At 38.1% G+C, this 18,647-nt stretch overlaps 1 protein-coding gene across 1 annotated transcript; it reads left to right on the top strand.

Annotated features, from left to right (window-relative positions):
• Nucleotides 1-4,219: 4,219 nt before the first annotated feature.
• Nucleotides 4,220-17,413, top strand: vtnb (vitronectin b). The gene is made up of 9 exons (XM_056447139.1): nt 4,220-4,337; nt 4,436-4,555; nt 8,872-9,093; nt 9,177-9,316; nt 12,597-12,753; nt 13,253-13,399; nt 14,720-14,948; nt 15,997-16,154; nt 16,997-17,413. The coding sequence occupies exons 1-9, from the start codon at nt 4,283-4,285 to the stop codon at nt 17,116-17,118; spliced, it is 1,350 nt and encodes a 449-aa protein (XP_056303114.1). The 5' UTR covers nt 4,220-4,282; the 3' UTR covers nt 17,119-17,413.
• Nucleotides 17,414-18,647: the final 1,234 nt, after the last annotated feature.

Below are 18,647 nucleotides of genomic sequence, written 5' to 3'. Positions count from 1 at the left end.
CATCAATGGACATCATCCTAGGGCGCCTGTGGCTGGTGAAGCACGATCCCATCCTCTCTTGGGGCACAGGAGAAATCAAAAGATGGGGTGAAGAATGCATATCCAGCTGTTTTCCTGACCTACCCTTGCAGATTCAAAGACCCCTATCAGTCTATGTCACGTCTGTCGAAAGTCCAATCGAGAAACGATCCATCCAGATCCTGAAGATCTACTGCTCATACGAGGACGTATTTTGCACCAAGAGAGCTTCCCAGCTACCTCCACATCGGCCATGAGACTGCGCCATAGACCTGCTTCCAGATGCTCCTATGCCCAGAGGTAGGATCTACCTGTTGTCCCTTCCAGAAACTATGACCATGGAGGAGTACATTCAGGAGGCTCTGAGTCAGGGGTATATTCGCCAGTCCACGTCACCCGCTGCCTCAAGCTTCTTCTTCGTGGCCATGAAGGATGGAGGGCTGCGGCCATGTATAGATTATCGAGTGTTGAACAAAGGAACAGTCAAATTCAGGTATCCCCTTCCTCTCGTCCCTACAGCCCTGGAACAACTTCGAGCCGCCAAGATATTCACCAAGTTGGACCTCCGCAGCGCATACAACCTGGTAAGAATACTTGAGGGGGACGAATGGAAGACGGCGTTTGTGACCCCTACTGGGCACTACGAATACCTGGTCATGCCCTATGGTCTGGTCAACGCCCCCTCCGTATTCCAAAACTTCATCCACGAAGTCCTCCGGGAGTTCCTCCATATCTCCATCATAGTCTACATTGATGATATCCTGATTTACTTCCGGAGTGAAGCCGAACATCGCCACCACGTTGCGGCGGTCCTACAAACCGTAAGGAAACACAAATTGTACCTAAAGGCTGAGAAGTGCTCATTTCACTTACCATCCGTTCAGTGCCTCGGGTACATCATTGATCAAAAAGGGGTTCGCATGGACGAGGGGAAGGTCACTTCCGTCATCTCCTGGCCAGAACCCAAAACCATTAAAGAACTCCAACGATTCCTAGGATTTGCCAACTTCTATCAACGTTTCATCCACAACTACAGTCTCATCACAGCTCCGCTTACCAACCTCCTAAAGAATCACCCCAAGATGCTATCCTGGCCTCCCGAAGCTGCCGCAGCCTTCCAAACACTCAAGGAATCCTTTACTCAAGCTCCACTCCTGACTCACCCCAATCCCGACTTACTTTTCGTGGTCGAGGTGGATGCATCGACCACCGGAGTGGGAGCCATCTTGTCCCAGTTCCATGGTACTCCTTCACTACTCCATCCATGTGCCTATTTCTCCCGGAAGCTCAGCCCGGCGGAAAAGAACTATGACATCAGGAACCGAGAACTTCTAGCTATCAAGCTCGCCTTGGAGGAGTGGCGACACTGGTTGGAGGGAGCTAAACATCCATTCCAGGTGATTACAGATCACAAAAACTTACAGTATCTCAAAGATGCTAAAAGACCCTGTCCTCGGCAGGCCCGGTGGTCCTTATTCTTCTCCAGATTTCAGTTTTCCATATCATATCGACCAGGATCCAAAAACATCCGAGCAGACGCACTTTCCAGAATCCATGATCAGCAGGAAATCATTGAGACCCCGGCCAAGATCCTTCCAGATCAGATCACTGTCTGTCCCATCACATGGTCCGCTCCTACAGTCGTCGCCACTCCAGAATCCAGAACTCCGCCGGGCTGTCCCCCCAATCGACGCTTCATCCCTGAAAATCAACGGGTAGATCTCATTCATTCCAGCCATACATCTCTGGGCACAGGGCATCCCGGGGCCAACAACACCCTCTCGCTGCTATCCCAACGCTTTTGGTGGCCGAATATGGCAAGGGATGTGAGGAGATACATCCAAGGCTGTAGAGAATGCGCTATGTCAAAGAGTCCTCGCCATCTACCTGCAGGTAAACTCCATCCCTTGCCCATCCCGAACCGCCCCTGGTCACACCTAGGAGTTGACTTCATGACAGATCTCCCATCATCTGAAGGTAATACCTGCATTCTAGTCATTGTAGATCGATTCTCAAAATTCTGTCGTCTGATTCCTTTGAAGGGTCTGCTCACAGCCCTAGAGACCGCCTAAACCTATTCAACCATGTCTTTCGATGTTTTGGGTTACCTGAAGATATAGTCTCGGACCGAGGACCCCAATTCATCTCCAGACTATGGAAAGCCTTCTTCAGACTCCTAGGTGTGACCGTCAGCCTCTCGTCTGGCTATCACCCACAGACCAACGGCCAGACAGAGAGGAAAATTCAAGAAGTGGGGCGGTTCCTCAGGACCTTCTGTCACGGTCATCAAAACTCCTGGAGCCAGTTTCTGGGCTGGGCGGAATACGCCCAGAATTCCCTGCGGCAACCTACCACAAAACTTATGCCATTCCAGTGCATGCTGGGATTCCAACCTCCACTCTTTCCCTGGGATGGCGAACCTTCTAATGTCCCCGCAGTGGATTACTGGTTCCGGGAGAGCGAGAAGATCTGGGACGATGCTCATCACCATCTCCAGAGGGCAGTTCGCCGAGCCAAGGAGGTGTCCGACAAGAGGAGGATTCCAGGTCCTATCTATAATCCGGGGCAGAAAGTCTGGCTCTCCACCAGAGACATCCGCTTGCGACTGCCCTCCCGAAAACTTAGTCCCAGATTTGTTGGTCCCTTCACCATCCTGGAACAGGTGAACCCAGTTACTTATAAGTCACAGTTACCACCACAATACAGAATCCACCCCACATTCCACGTGTCACTCCTAAAACCCTTTCACGACCCTCTGATTCCCTCCACAGAGCCTGGCCACGAAGAGGAACCCCCTCACCCACTGATGTCGGAAGAAGGGTCCATCTATAAGGTCAAGGACATTCTACGGTCCCGACGTCGTGGTGGTCATCTGGAATACCTTGTTGACTGGGAGGGATATGGTCCGGAGGAGAGGTCTTGGGTCCCCAGATCAGATATATTAGATCCAGCTCTTATGGAGAAGTTCCACTCCAATCACCCCGAGTTCCCAGCACCTCGTGGACGTGGTAGACCACCACGGCGTCGGAGGTTTAGGCCCTCAGGAGCAGGCCCTGGGGAGGGGGGTAATGTCACGGATTGGCCAGGCTCTTCCACCAGTATCACGCAACGAGCATCCTCACCTGAGTACTAATCATGCACAGCTGCACCCAATCACTTCAACACACTATATAAGCCTCACCTCACTCATTGTCCGGTCTCGTTCCGACGAAGCGGACTCATAGCGAGTACCTCCTGGTAGTCACTATTATCTTATCTCGTATCTTGAACTTACATGATCTCTGTTTCCTTTTAGTCTGTCCAGTGTTCCCGGTGTCCTGTCAGAGTTGTGTGTGTCGTCAGTCTGTCTTCCCCGCAAGCCCACTGGTGTGTGCATTCGGTCTTCCTCAGTGTCTGTCATCCATCCTGCCCCGAAGAAGGATTATTAGCTCAACCAAACCTCATTCACATCCCCATTGTTATCCTTTTGTGCTCCACTGCTGTAATAAACATCTTTCATCATATACTCTCCTTGTTTGTCCGTCTGCTTCCATAACAATACACCTGTATATAATGTTCATCGTACATCCATCTGTAAATATTTCCATAGTTTTTCTATAACTGCACTTTATAGCTTATACCTGTAACCTGCACTTGCTGCTATTGCACTGCTGGTTAGACCGAAACTGCATTTCGTTGCCTTGTACTTGTACATGTGTAATGACAATAAAGTTTAATCTAATCTAAATAAATGGGGGGGAAACATTAATCACAAAAATACTTATAATTTACAGATATTTTTTTACGTGTGGAAAGTGGACAGGCACTAATGAAGATATGATAAAGGACAAAATTAGGAACCTTGTTAACAGCAGGATACATTAAAATGTTCATATTATTAAAAGACTCTTTGGAAGGACTAAACATCAGCCATTTTATATGAGCTGAGCTGCTCAGTCAAATCAATATTAAACAGTTCAATAGTAGTTCAGTACTTTATTTATACATTTCAAGCTGTACACAGTGTCACTTATGTTAGCCATACTGATTATTCAGGCCTTTTTGGTTACATCTTTGTTAAATTCTCTTAACTAAAGATCAACATGCTGGCCTAACAGGACAACTTCTCTAGTGACCATTGATGTTTTTCAGGCTAAACAAACAGAGAGACGGGTGACTTTTGGAACCATCGATCGGCACAGATGTCTGACCTGTTCTCTGTCGCTCCATCACACTGCTATTTCTAGAACAAATCAGGCACTCGCTGCTCACTGCGCTGTTAAACATGAAACTGACGATTTTATTGTCACTATTTTTGGCAACTTGTTTTGCTGCAGAGGGTAAGCTCATCACTAATTGCTTCATTATTAAGCAAACGATACTTGGTTATTGAGCTGCACATTAATATTTTATACATTATATTGCATTTTTCTAACAGAAACATGCGAGGGACGCTGCCGTAGTGGTTTTGATCCTACAAAGAAATGCCAGTGTGATCGAATGTGCAAATATTATGGAAGCTGCTGTGAGGATTTTGACACCACTTGTCGGACAAAAAGTAAGAGCCGAATGAATATTTAATCATTGACTATATTTAAGTATCTGATACTATTTGTTAATAATGCAAACAGATTTATAAGACATTTTTGGAAGAAGACCATTCAAGTTGCAATTAACATTTTATTTATTTTAAATGTATATTGTCAAATTTTGTGATTTTTGTTTTCTTAAAAGACATTACTAAAGTCTTCGGTGGCACATGATACTTCAGAAGTTATTATAATATGTTGATTAGGTGCTCAAAAAATATTTCTTATTGTTATCAATGCTAAAAACAGTTGCTTCTATTAAAAATCATCATAACTCTTTTCCTGAATTAATATTTGATGGATAAAAATGTTTTAAAACTAAAACTGTTATTCACAAAGGACACATTAAATATTTCTGTTCTGTAAAAACAAATTAACACTTGACTGTAGCTTGTAAATTACATTACAAACACATGCTAGTAGTTCTTTCTGTTATTTTTCCAAATGTATCACTATGTATTATTTCTCACACAATATTTAGCAAAAAATAACTAAAACCTTTGCTGAAAGTAAAAGTTTCAATGCCAAAAGCTGTTGAATCATAGATCAAGGTCTCTTTATGCGTCTTAAATATGTAAATAAACAAAATACTTGTGAATCATGAGCTGCAAATTCTTTTACAGTGTGAAGTCGCAACAATTATCAAAATATTTAATTAAAACTTTTAATTAAAAATTAACATTTTTCTTAAAGTACAAAAACATGCCAGCACTAAACCTTTAAATATTAGCATTCTATTATTATAATGTGGTATAAATATTAAATTAAGCTTGATAAAATATTCTATAAATAGACGTTTTAGCTTGCTACACATATAAGTTTGCCACTGATGGACAGATTTGACTGGAAAGTGTTAAACAGTACTGGTGCTCTGAAAGCTTTGCTCTGTTTGTGTAAACAGCTTGAACTGTCTGGCACAAAAACACTGTTTCATCATCCAGTGTTGTGATTTTAGGGCGGGGCTTTCTATTTTGTCTGACCAATGGCAGAAGTGGGCAGTTCATATCAAGAGGTTCATATCAACTATGGAAAATATTAGCTTTGTGGACCTTTAAAAACCTTAAAAACAGTACAGTATGTATCCATTATAATCCAATAGTGTACTGTAAAATATACAAAATGTAACCTTCTTGCAGAATGTATTTTTAGTTAATGATATTCATTAATGAAAATGACATCTTTTTGTTTTGTTAAAGCTAATTCCAATGTATATGTCTGAAAATATTATATTTTCTCACTTTATGTCAAGTTTTTTATTAGAATCTTATTATAATGCTCATAATAGGACATATTAACATTTAATATTCACATACACAATGCATTCAAAAGAGAAAAAAAGAAATAGAAACACTCCAAACAATTAGGAAATTATGACAGTATTCATTACCAATTTGCCATTCATGAAAAGCAGACATTTATATCTTGATTGTAAACAATGCAGAATAAAAAGATTGCGCTGTTTTCTGCACAAACCACATGTCTCTTATCTCTGTGTCTCGCTGATATAAATTTATTTCTAACCTTTGATAAATGTTTACAACTTGTAAAATAGATTGTTGTGGAGAAGAAAAATATAGAGAGTGGGTCAAAGATGAGTCTTATGTACAGTACATGAACAACATAATAAATCCAATATACAATAACTAAAAATGTCTACTTTAATGTTAAAAAAAACTTTTGTGGAAATAAAATGTACAACTATGCATTCAATTTTGTTTCATCATTATTCAGTATAACAGATATATTTATGTAAAATTAAATAATTAATCTGACATGCACTTATTAAAATATATAAACGATAAATTATGTCTCAGCTGGGATCTAATCTGCTCTTCATCAGTCTTTTTCATGGTTCACTGACTAGTTTCTTAGCCAACCCTTTTAGGGGACTTGAATGAGTTGGGATGAGCAATTTCAGTGCCCTTCATCTGGATAACCTGCAGTTGGAGGATTTCAGTGACTTTAAAACAGCTAGTAGTTAAATAGATTTTTTTAGATAGTTAAGGAAATACCATTTCTCATGCCTCGTCCAGGGGTATGGGGGAAACATAATATGAATGACCACACACGTTTCACAATAATAACAACAAATGATTTCAGTTGAATAATGATCTTGTTTTATAATTATCAGTTGGAGTGCTCACAGAACTCATTACAAGGCACTCCAGAACTCCAATGCAACACCCGCTACAGCTATTCACAATCTAATATGGTGAAACAGTCTAGAAGCACACTAAACAGTTAAACAAGATTTGCAATGTGAGAGAGTGACTGGAGGTTTTATAAAGTATATAGTGAGTGCAATAAGTGTGAATGATCTTCAGCTGTGTGTGTGTGTGTGTGTGTGTGTGTGTGTGTGTGTGTGTGTGTGTGTGTGTGCGTGTGTGTGTGTGTGTGTGTGTGTGTGTGCGTGCGTGTGCGTGTGTGTGCGTGTGTGTGCGTGTGTGTGTGTGTGTGTGTGTGTGTGTGTGTGTGTGTGTGTGTGTGTGTGTTTGAGTGTGTGCGCGTCAGTCCAGATTGTTAACAGCTGTAGGTCTTGATTGGGGCAAAACATCATGGTAGTTGTAGTCCAGGTGAATAGCAGCTACTGTATATTGTACAGATGGCTGGAGTAGTAGTATGTAATGAGTTTTGTGGGCACTCCAACTGATAATCATAACAGATCTCTTAAAGGAAAATAGGCTCTTTTTACAGCTACATTAGAGTTAAATAATTGAGTTTTGCTATTTTTTTTATTTATTCAGCTTATCCAAGATCTGGCATGAATACTTGTATAATATACTGTATAACATGGGAAGATTTGAAAGTGTTCTCTAATTTTGTTTAGTGCTCTTTATTAAATATCTTATTCAAGTTTTTTTTCAGAAGGTGCTTCAGAATATTTCAGAAGGTGCTTCAGTACAACGAACATTGAAATGGGATATGTGTGTGACTCATTTGTCTTACTGTGATAATTGTGACCTACTTTGAGTGTGTGGGGAGAACCTTTGCATTTTCATTTAAAGGCACAGGTCCAAAACCGCTGCAATTCCCTCTGACCCGAAAACTGACATTTTCAATAACAAATGATTTGATGGGTATTTTGACCTGAAACTTCACAGACACATTCTGGAGACACAAAAGACTTGTTTTACATCTTGTAAAATGGCCAACATTGAAACCCTTTAAATGGAACAAAGCAGCGACCACACAATTTTGGAAATTGTAGGTTGTTGATCTTCATTTGCAAGCATTTAATTTACAAGACCATTACAAATATGGTCAGTAAGGACCCTTTGATTCTAGGGGTATTTTATGGGGTAATAAATGAGCATATACAACCAATTCTGGTGATTTTTTTTTTGAGCTTACCTGTCCAAGGGCACGTACTTACTTAATTATTTAATTAATTGAACCAGTGCCGTGTATGGCACATTTAACTGCATTTAAATGCAGCTTCTGTAATGTAGTTTGTTGACCAAATGCAGGTGGCGTGGTGGCGCAGTGGGTAGCACGATCACCTCACAGCAAGAAGGTCACTGGTTCGAGCCTCGCTTGGTCAGTTGGCATTTCTGTGTGGAGTTTGCATGTTCTCCTCGTGTTTGCATGGGTTTCCTCTGGGTTTCCCCCACAAGTCCAAACACATGTGGTATATGTGAATTGGGCAGTCCTTAATTTGTGAATCGTGAGGTCCTGGAACAGATCGGGGTAACAGATCTGGCATGCTACGCGAGGATGTAGAGGTGTCACGCACGAAAGTGGAGAGCGAGGAGGGAGGAGGGGGGAGATAGCGGGGCGCTGGATAACGGAGGGGTGTCGCGGACGTAAGTAAAGAGCCGGGGCGGAGGTTGGTTGTCGCGGATGAAATTGTAGAGGGTTGGGGAGTCGCGGAAACAAAGTGAAAGTGAACAGCGGATGGGGGAGGAGGGCGTTGGAGGAGGGGGATCGGTAAAATGAGGTGCCGGATCAGATTTCAGAGGTGCCGGATCCGGAGTGTTCCGGCACAAATTAAGCCTTGAAATTGGGTAAGCTAAAATTGTTGTGTATGTGTGTGAATGGATGTTTCCTAGTGTTGGGTTGCAGCTGGAAGGGCATCCGTTGCATAAAACATATGCTGGATAAGTTGGTGGTTCATTCCGCTGTGGCGACCCCAGATTAATAAAAGGACTAAGCCGAAAAGAAAATGAATGAACGAATAAATGACCAAATGCAAATGTTTATTCACTTTCTAATACTTTACTAAATAACAGAGAGTACATCATTGTGAAAAAAATTAACTCACTGAATGTTTTTATTCGTGCCCCAGTTGCTCGCGGTGACATGTTTGACTTGCCTGAAGTGAATGTGACCACTTCAGTGATGCCGACAGAAGAAACCAATGTGACGGTCACCACAGCTCTCCCTCCCACCACAACAGCCCCTCATGTGTCTCCTACAGCTCCCCCAGACCCGGACGCCGTCACCTGCAGCAGACGCACCTTCGACGCCTTCATGCAGCTAAAGAACGGCTCAATCTATGCCTTCAGAGGTTAGTTTTGAGGAGGAATGTAATCTTTATGGCCTTTTTAGCTGCAGTCTAACCACACCAGCCACTCTTGATTTGTGTTTCAGGCGATTATTTTTTTGAGTTAGATGACAGGTCGGTCATGCCAGGGTATCCAAAACTCATCAAGGATGTCTGGGGCATCAATGGTCCCATTGATGCTGCTTTCACACGCATCAACTGCCAGGGAAAAACATACATATTCAAGGTCTGTTTAAAATGATGTGCCCCATAATTCTCACTGAGAAGAAAATATTGGGTTCCACAGAAATTGATTTCTGTTGGGACAATATAAAGGAATCAAGTTAGCTTATTCATTTTTGCAAATTTAAATGGAAGATAAAACAATTAATTTGGCCCCAAAAAACTCTCAAATACTGTTATATCAGCTCATTTTAAATAAGTAGTTTGAACAAAGAGCAAGCGTCAATTTTTTATGTGTTTGACAAGGAAATAAGCTATTTTATTTTTGTTGGTGGTCAACCAATCACAACAGACTGGGCCATGATCTGACCAAACAGAGCAGAGTGGACTCCCAGGATATATTTACATGATAACAATCAAGCAAATAACAGAAACGTTTTTTTTTTTTTTTTTGTCGACGGCACAGCACTTATGTGAATGTGTAGTTTGCAGAGTATGTAAGATGTGGAAGTAAATCCACACATTGCTTATGAAGGCTTAGTAAACACTACCAGGTACTCTGCCATTGTCGTGTATGCTTTAGAGCTGCACAATTAATCGAAAAAAGATCGCAATCTTGATTCGACCCACTAGACAATCTTGATCTAACATTTCTACGATTCTGCCAATCATATTTTCAAGTTCAGGAGAGAAGCAAAGGCGGCTGCACGAGTCTTTTCATTGTTTCACACACATTGCTCAGCGACATGGACACCTCCAAATGATGTTAAAAGAGTTACATACTGTATTTATAAGGTGTAATTCACCTAAAAACATCAATTTTGTCTTCATATAATGCTTTATTCGCAGCCGGGAAATCACACATGATGTGAGCTGCTGACCGTGAGCTCTTACCACAGAGAGGGCCCCAATAATTTCCAGCTGCAGGCCCGCAGAACCACACACATTTTAAGCTGCGGTCACACTTGACTTTTCTTCCCATAGACTACCATTCATACGCTTGCAAATGTGTCAGACCGGAAACGCGGGGTCATGCGTCAAGTTTCGCAGGTTGCTGCGGTGCAAAGTTCAAGCTTGGTGAACTCTAACCTGCGAAATCGCATCACTTGACTGCATGAGACCAACCGAGGATCAAAACACGACCTCTCTGGACAGAAACTTAAAACATGGAGCAATCGCTTGCTTTTTTTATTGTCTAATCATCTTGTTTAATCTCGCCCCTTTTTGCAGCGCTGCATGACAGAATTTCGCACGCACAAAGCCCAGTGTGACCGTAGCTTTAGGCACACACAATCTAGCACACACAATCTAGGCAAACCATATATGGTTACGGCGGATGTTAATGTTATTAACATCTTCTTGGACATCGTCATCGATATATTTTGATATGTGGTTAATAAATATTGAACACAATAAACAATAGTGTTTACTTTATTTCACAAATATTACGATCGAGATGGGCGAATGGGGGAACGTTGTTTCTGATCGCCATTCAATTATAATAGACTGAACAGTTTTCTATCAGTCATCATAGATGATCAGTCATTATTGTCTGACAGAGTCAATATAGCACATACTCGTATGCTAGCCTTGCTGAAAGATCTAAATTAGACAGGTTTCATTAAAGCAATATATTGTTTTTAAACCAAAATTTAGCAATAGAAACAAATTAACTATTAATAATTAATTAAAAAATAATAATAATAATACATGATAATAATAATAATAATATATATATGTATATATAAAAACAGCTGTGACAGTTTAGTAAAATATAGTAGCTTATAATCAGATAATCAGTTAAGATTATCAGTTTAGAACTATATTATATATTGTTTAAATGATTAACTATAGTAATTCATTTCAATGTGACACATTATTGTTTCTTTTTTGTATTTTACAACAAAGTTATTTTAACCAAGTATGATAATATTAAGATCCAGAATTAGTTTATTACACTTGATCCAACAATTAGACAGTCTGTTATGTTTTCTTTGTGTATATTGACACATGAATAAAGTCATAGGTGTCTTAAAACCAATTATTTTTATTTACTTAATTTGAGTTCAGAAACTGCAGAGATGTTAAAATGATCGTTACGATACAATCATAATGCCTGAAATGGGAAATCATATTTGTGAAATTCAATAGGTGGGAGTTAGTTACCATATATGGTTTGCCTAAATCATGTGTGCTAGATTGTGTGTGCCTGAAACGTGTGTGGTTCTGTGGTTCTGCAGCTGGATATATCTTTGGAGGGCTGGCGCGCGTGAACATAACCTGCATAGGCTGAGTAACAGGTAATAAAGTTGTAAATAATATTCAATTTGTGGCACAGAGTGATCGTTTGAGAGCCACCAGCGAAGTATGAAGCAGTGAAAATGAAACCGAAAGCGTGCCCATCATTTAAATGATCATATCGCATTTTAGAGTTATGATTGCGACAAGCATTTGATATTTTTTCTTTCATAGCGAATACAGAGTTGTGCATGAAAATAAATGTTTACAGTGTCAGTATAACTACTCTAGCCTATATAATGTTTATGTTACCAGTAATTAAAATGGTCTAATAGTGTTGTTAATGACAGATTGCAAGCATAGGCCTATATCTCAAACATAATTCAACATCAGAATTATTATAAGTAGAATAGAATTATTTATAGAAACCAGTAGACCTAAACATAATATCATTATGGTTGTTTTACCATATGTTTGAGGAAAAAACAATAATAACTGCCGACTCATTTTAATCTTTATGTTACATCTACAGAATCGTGAGAAAATCGTGATCTTTATTTTAAGCAAAAAAATCGCGATTATCATTTTAGCCAGAATCGTGCAGCTCTAGTATGTTTGTTCGCATTTGACTTTGAAAGTGAAAGTGAGCCTTGTCAAGTACGGTTTTATCCATGCTCAGTATTGGTTCTCACCATCCAACTGCATACACACATTTCAATTACAATTTCAATCACATTACAATTCATGAGACTGAGCACCTCAGTGTTATGTGTTGATGCACCCCTAGGCTATTGACGTCAACCTTTGATGCTCTGTTTACCACCAAAATAAGACACTAAAATATTATAATATAAGAAAATTTTATTCATCTGAAAGCTTCAATTCCAAATGACAAACTTACACTGAATCTTGTATCCCTGCAATGTATTTAAACTGCCTTGATTTCAAATGACATCAAATAGACATCAAACGCACAGTCCTGTTATCGATTGTTGATTTCTTTTTTTTTGCCACCAATGTTAAATGTAATTTCGACATCAAGATGCATGCTGAGATGCTGTACAGTAAAACAAAGTTCGAGTATTTCACTGCATGCTGTATCACAGGGCAACAAGTACTGGCGTTTTGATGGTGATGTCTTGGATGAAGATTATCCAAGAGACATAGCTGTGGGCTTCGAGAAGATTCCCGATGATGTTGATGCTGCATTTGCAATCCCAGCTCCAAGCCATCATGGGAGAGAAAAGGTGTATTTCTTTAAAGGTACATGACAGAAAATGAAAAGGGAAGATATTTTAAGGTCAAAGCTTGGAAATGAGTCAGCATTTTAATTAAAGGCTGACTCATCTAGTTTTTATTGAAATGTTTGAAATAAGATCAGTTAAAATTGTTCACTTTGTTTTGTCATAATCTGTATAGTGCGGGTAATTTTTCATCAAATTATTTAAATGTTACATCTATCCGCAGATTCACTCACTTCAGTTAGTGCTGTATGCACTGTATATATCAATGTTTGAGAGGTCTAGCATGAACAGTCACTAAAGTTATTGATTTTAAGTTTGAAAAGATTATCATCATAAAACAAAATATTTAAGAATCAAAAACATTTGTTGGACACAGAACTTATTATTTTTTTTTATATTCCAGGCATATTGGGTTATGGCATCTAATGGGTTAATCTACAAATCATCACAACAGGTCCAAATGATGGCTTTCCATCGAACTGATGTATTGTCAACATTTATTATTTTTTTATCCACAGGTGACCAGTACTACCAATATGAGTTCAAACATCAGCCATCCCATGAAGAATGTGACCGCATGACCAAGTCCTCACCATCTGTGGCCTTCACACGTTACACAGATCTGTACTGTGACTTTGACATATTTGATCTGCTCTTTCAAGGTGGTAAGTTATTAGTTATTAATTTCCAAGACCAAGGAATAAAAAAAAACTAAAACTAAATAAAATAAAATAAAATAAAATAAATGGTAAAATGTTGTCGGTTCACCAGTGTTTGGTGTGATTAATTACACTAGCTGGTTACTGTATTTAAATTACTTTGCTCCTGAAAAAAGTGAAGGATTACTTTTCATTTTTAGGTCACTTAATTACAGTTACTTACGATATAATAGCTTCAAATACTGTACTTAAATTCAACAGTTCTATATAAATCATCAATTAATAAATCATATCAATTCAGAGAATCAGAGTAATTTAGTAATTTATCAGAGTAATTATTTTGCAGAACAATTATTTTTGTCAACTGAAGAAGAATATTTTACATTTATCAAGGCAATTGCATATGCTTATCAAAATTAATTGAGAAATAAGTTCATGACCGTATAAGCTATAGATTCAGAGCAAATGTATTGTGTGTTTGTGTATACAGTATATCTGACAATTGCACATGCTTAAAAAAATAATAGAATAGAACATTTATGTCAATATGTGGTATACATAAAATATGTTGTTAATTTGAAATGTTTTGATATGTTGTTGAGAATTTAAGTCTTAACATTAAAAGGTCCTGTTTAATCCTGACTGAAAGAATATAAAAAATATTTCTATTATCTACAGTGTTTAGCATATATGAGTACACCCCTCACAAATCTATCTTTTAAATTCATATTTTTTATAGGAAGCTGTACAATATTATATTTGTGCATATACATTAGATTAGTCAGTAAGCCAATTCTGGAGCTTATCTAACAAAATAACTTACGATAATGGTCCAAAAACTAGTACAGCCAAATGTTTATGTTAAAGAAAAATCTTAAATACAAATAAAAAAAAAAAGAGGAAAAATCAAGAGAATCAAAAAATACTGAAAAATTTAGCTGAAATGTTTTAGGTTGTGATTTTTTTTGCAATATTTTGCTTGAATTTTGTTGTATTATCTTTCAATTTCTAAATATGTTTGGTGACTAAAATATAATTTTAATAAATATATCTGTTTGAAAAATCTGTTTTGTTTAAATGCACCAAAATACATAGTCTATATTCACTGAGAAATGGATAAAAATATTCATTTTCAAAATGGGGTGCACTCAATTGTGCCGAGCACTGTATGCTTTATCATTTAACGCATTTTTGTATTAAGAATGAAATGAAATAACTTATTGTGTAAGTAACTTTTCAGACAAGAAATTTAAATACAAATTTAATTATGTAATTTGGTATTAATTACTTTTGTAAGTTACCCAACACTGCTGATCACTCATGCAGCTCAAGGGCATCACAAAGGGCCACGCTTCATTTCCAAAGACTGGATTGGCATCAAACCCCCTGTGGATGCTGCAATGGTGGGTCGACTGTATGTAAACTCTGGCCCGTCATCATCTCCATCCACCAGCCTGAGCAGAGGGCAAAGCACACGGAGGAGGCTTAGAGGTAGCAAAGCCAGGGTGAGTCGATCGCTCTTCTGGGAAGACTTCGGACTGGACTATGAGGAAAGGTTTGTTAAAGAGGGCATTTATTTGATTTTATAATATTTTCTGAGATCCACTTATAATGTAGGAAAAACAATTGCATCAAAAACATCACAATTTTGTAAAGTACAGTGTCCATCTGTCCATCCAATAAATTTTTCTTCAACTTAGTCACTTTATTCATCAGGGGTCACCACAGCAAAATGAACCGCCAACTTATCCAACATATGCTTTATACAGCGGATGCCTTTCTAGCTGCAACCCAGTACTGGGAAACACCCATACACTATCATTCACACAAACTCATACACTACGGCCAATTTAGTTTATTCAATTTACCTAACACGTCTTTGGACTGTGGGGGAAACCGGAGCACCTGGAGGAAACCCACGCCAACACAGGGAGAACATGCAAACTCCACACAGGAATGCCAACTGGCCGAGCTGGGACTCGAACCAGTAACCTTCGTGCTGTGAGGCAACAGTGTTAAACACTGAGCCACCTGCATTATATTATTCATTCATTCATTTTCTTTTCGGCTTAGTCCCTTTATTAAATACTATTTCATGTCGCCACAGTGGAATGAACCGCCAACTTATCCAGCACATGTTTTACGCAGCGGATGCCCTTCCAGCTGCCACTCATCTCTGGGAAACTTACACACTCATACACTACGGACAATTTAGCCTACCCAATTCTCCTGTACCACATATCTTTGGACTGTGGGGGAACCGGAGCACCCGGAGGAAACCCACGCGAACACAGGGAGAACATGCAAACTCCACACAGAAACGCCAACTGACCCAGCCGAGGCTCGAACCAGCAAACTTCTTGCTGTGAGGCTTCTTGCTACTGCGCCACTGCGTCGTCCTATATTATATTATATTATATTATATTATATTATATTATATTATATTATATTATATTATATTATATTATATTATATTATATTATATTATATTATATAACCTCCTACTGTATGTGTCTAAAAATCTAGAAATAATTCTCAATTCATGGACCCTTTGTGTATTAAATTCATGGACCTTTAAGTGTATTGCAATAATTGTATTATAGGTATTTTGGAACAGAGAAACAGGGTAAAAAACAGAAAAAAGGCCGTGGAAGACGTCCATCTTTATTTGACATGAGCTATGACCCGATGGATTACGTCGATGTGGAAGTTGTTCAAGAGAAGGCCACACCTGTGCAGAATGTCTACTTCTTCAAGAAAGGTACCAGAGATAATCATCAATTCATTCTGTTAGAGTCAATCTTTATAATATAAACATATTTCTACTAGTTTCCCTTTAAAGTGGACTGTAATAGTGGTTTAAACTGCAGATTTGGTGAAAGTATTAGCTTTGCATCTTAAATTTGCATCAAACTATTACCTCACTAATACATCAGCTGAGGTGCTGAAAAAAAAAAACTTAAAATAACGGCTGTTAAATGACTAAAATTTACTGTAAAATAATGGACATTAAATTACAGAAATTTCCTTAAATGAAAATTTCTGGTAAATTTCTGCAATTTAATGTCTGTTTTTTTATGGTAAATTTCTGTAATGTAACATCTGTTATTTTCACTAAATTACTGTCATTTAATGTCTCTTATTTTATGATAAATTTCTGTAATTTAACATTTGTTATTTTATGGTAAATTTCTGTCATTTAACATCTGCAATATTACGGTAAATTTCTGTAATTTAACGTTTGTATTTTTATGGTAAATTACTGTAATTTAAAGGTTGTTGTTTTGCGGTAAATATTTGTAATTTAACGTTTGTTATTTTACGCAAAATTTCTGTCATTTAACGTCTGTTTACAGTAAATTTCTGTAATTTATTGTCTGTGATTTTACTGTAAATTTCTGTCATTTAACATCTGTTATTTTACAGTAAATTTCTGTAATTTATCGTCTGTTATTTTACGGTAAATTTCTGTAATTTAACATTTGTTATTTTACTCTTTTTTTCTGGCACCCCAGTGAAATTACAGATTTTTTTACAGTGCATATCAACCCCTAAATATTCTATATTTTTCTGTATTTGAATTCTGTAGTATTTCTCTTCTAGATAAATACTACAGAGTGGACCTTCAGACCAAACGGATTGACCGAGTAACTCCTCCTTACCCAAGATCCATTGGCAAATACTGGTTGGGATGTAAAGAAAAGGACTTGTCAGAAAAAAGATGAAAAAAAAAACAGAATTTCTATATTTCAGCTGAAAATATAGGTTTGAACAGCATTGTCGGATTAGAAGTTATTCATGAGCCATTAATCATGTCTGTCAGCATTGTAGTTACTAGAAAATATTATACTGAAGAATTTCTGATCTTTACAGTAGTAGCAGACAGTTTTTTTGGCATGCATTAGGATAAAGATTCTCATAACCAATATATATTTTTCAATATACAGTATTTTGATCTTGAACAAATTTTTGATCTGTTGTATTAAAATGCTAAATAATAGTAAACTATGTCTTGTGCAAGCAATGTTGTCTTATTTATTTGTAGCCTGTATTTGTAGAAGTGTTTTTAGTAAACACTTCTAAGATCATATAGCTGACAGTTACACAAGTTGGAGGATATTTATTTATTGATTCATTAGATTATAATCATTTGTAATCCAACTACATCATTTAGCAGTTGTCGGTAAGAAATATCATGTGATAATAATTCAATAATGCAAAATGATAATTATTAGGGTGATATATTTATTTCGCAGGACCAACTTTATAATTTTCCTGATATATATATCTCTTGTTGAACATTTTTACTATATAATGGCAAATGTTAATACACTACCTGACAAAAGTCGTCGATCCCAGCTGTAAGAGCAACAAAAAATAACTTGACTTCTAGTTGATCATTTGGAAAAGTGGCAGAAGGTTGATTTTAATGACCATCTGTTGAACTGCATCCCAATCATCACAAATACTACAGAAGACCTATTGGAACCCACATGGACCCAAGATCCTCACAGAAGTCAGTCAAGTTTGGTGAAGGAAAAATTATGGATTAGGGTTACACTTAATATGGGGGCATGCGAGAGATCTGCAGAGTCGATGGCAACATCAACAGCCTGAGGTATCAAGACATTTGTGCTGCCCATTACATTACAAACCACAGGAGAGGGTAAATGCTTCAGCCGGATATCGCTCCTTCTCATACTTCAGCCTCCACATCAAAGTTCCTGAAAGCAAAGAAAGTTGAGGTGCTCCAGGATTGGCCAGCCCAGTCACCAGACATGAACATTATTGGATGGAGATGGAGGAGGCACTGAAGATGAATCCAAAGAATCTTGATGAACTCTTTGCCATTCCAGATGACTATTAATAAGTTATTTGAGTCGTTGCAGAGATGTATGGATGCATATGGATGCAGTCGTCCAAGCTCATGGGAGTCATAATATTAATTCTTTTTCTATTGCACCATGACATTATATTCTATACTGTACATTATTTCTGTTAAGTGACAAGATGTTTGTCTAAGCAAAGTCAGACCTTACTATCCTAAAACTTCATTCATTTTCTTTTCCTTTTAGTCCCATCAGGGGTCGCCACAGCAGAATGAGCCGCCTTATTAAAAATTTAGGCATGATCATATTTTATTTTGGTAAACTAAGCGTAATCTAGAGAACTTTGCCTTTCATATAAGCCAATTCTGATGCCAAATGATCAACTAGAAGTCAAGTTAATATTTGTTGTTTCTAAAACTTAGACG

The sequence above is a fragment of the Danio aesculapii genome, chromosome 21 (assembly GCF_903798145.1).
Source record: "Danio aesculapii chromosome 21, fDanAes4.1, whole genome shotgun sequence".
Lineage (NCBI taxonomy): Eukaryota > Metazoa > Chordata > Actinopteri > Cypriniformes > Danionidae > Danio > Danio aesculapii.
Note: the sequence above shows the minus strand (reverse complement) of the source record. Positions and strands in the feature narration are given on the sequence as shown.

What these genes read in the sequence shown, in the direction of transcription:
- vtnb (XM_056447139.1), top strand. Translation starts at nt 4,283, where the DNA reads ATGAAACTGACGATTTTATTGTCACTATTTTTGGCAACTTGTTTTGCT. An exon ending in CACCACTTGTCGGACAAAAA is followed by an intron (nt 4,556 to 8,871) that starts GTAAGAGCCGAA and finishes TTCGTGCCCCAG; the next exon opens with TTGCTCGCGGTGACATGTTT. An exon ending in CTCAATCTATGCCTTCAGAG is followed by an intron (nt 9,094 to 9,176) that starts GTTAGTTTTGAG and finishes TTTGTGTTTCAG; the next exon opens with GCGATTATTTTTTTGAGTTA.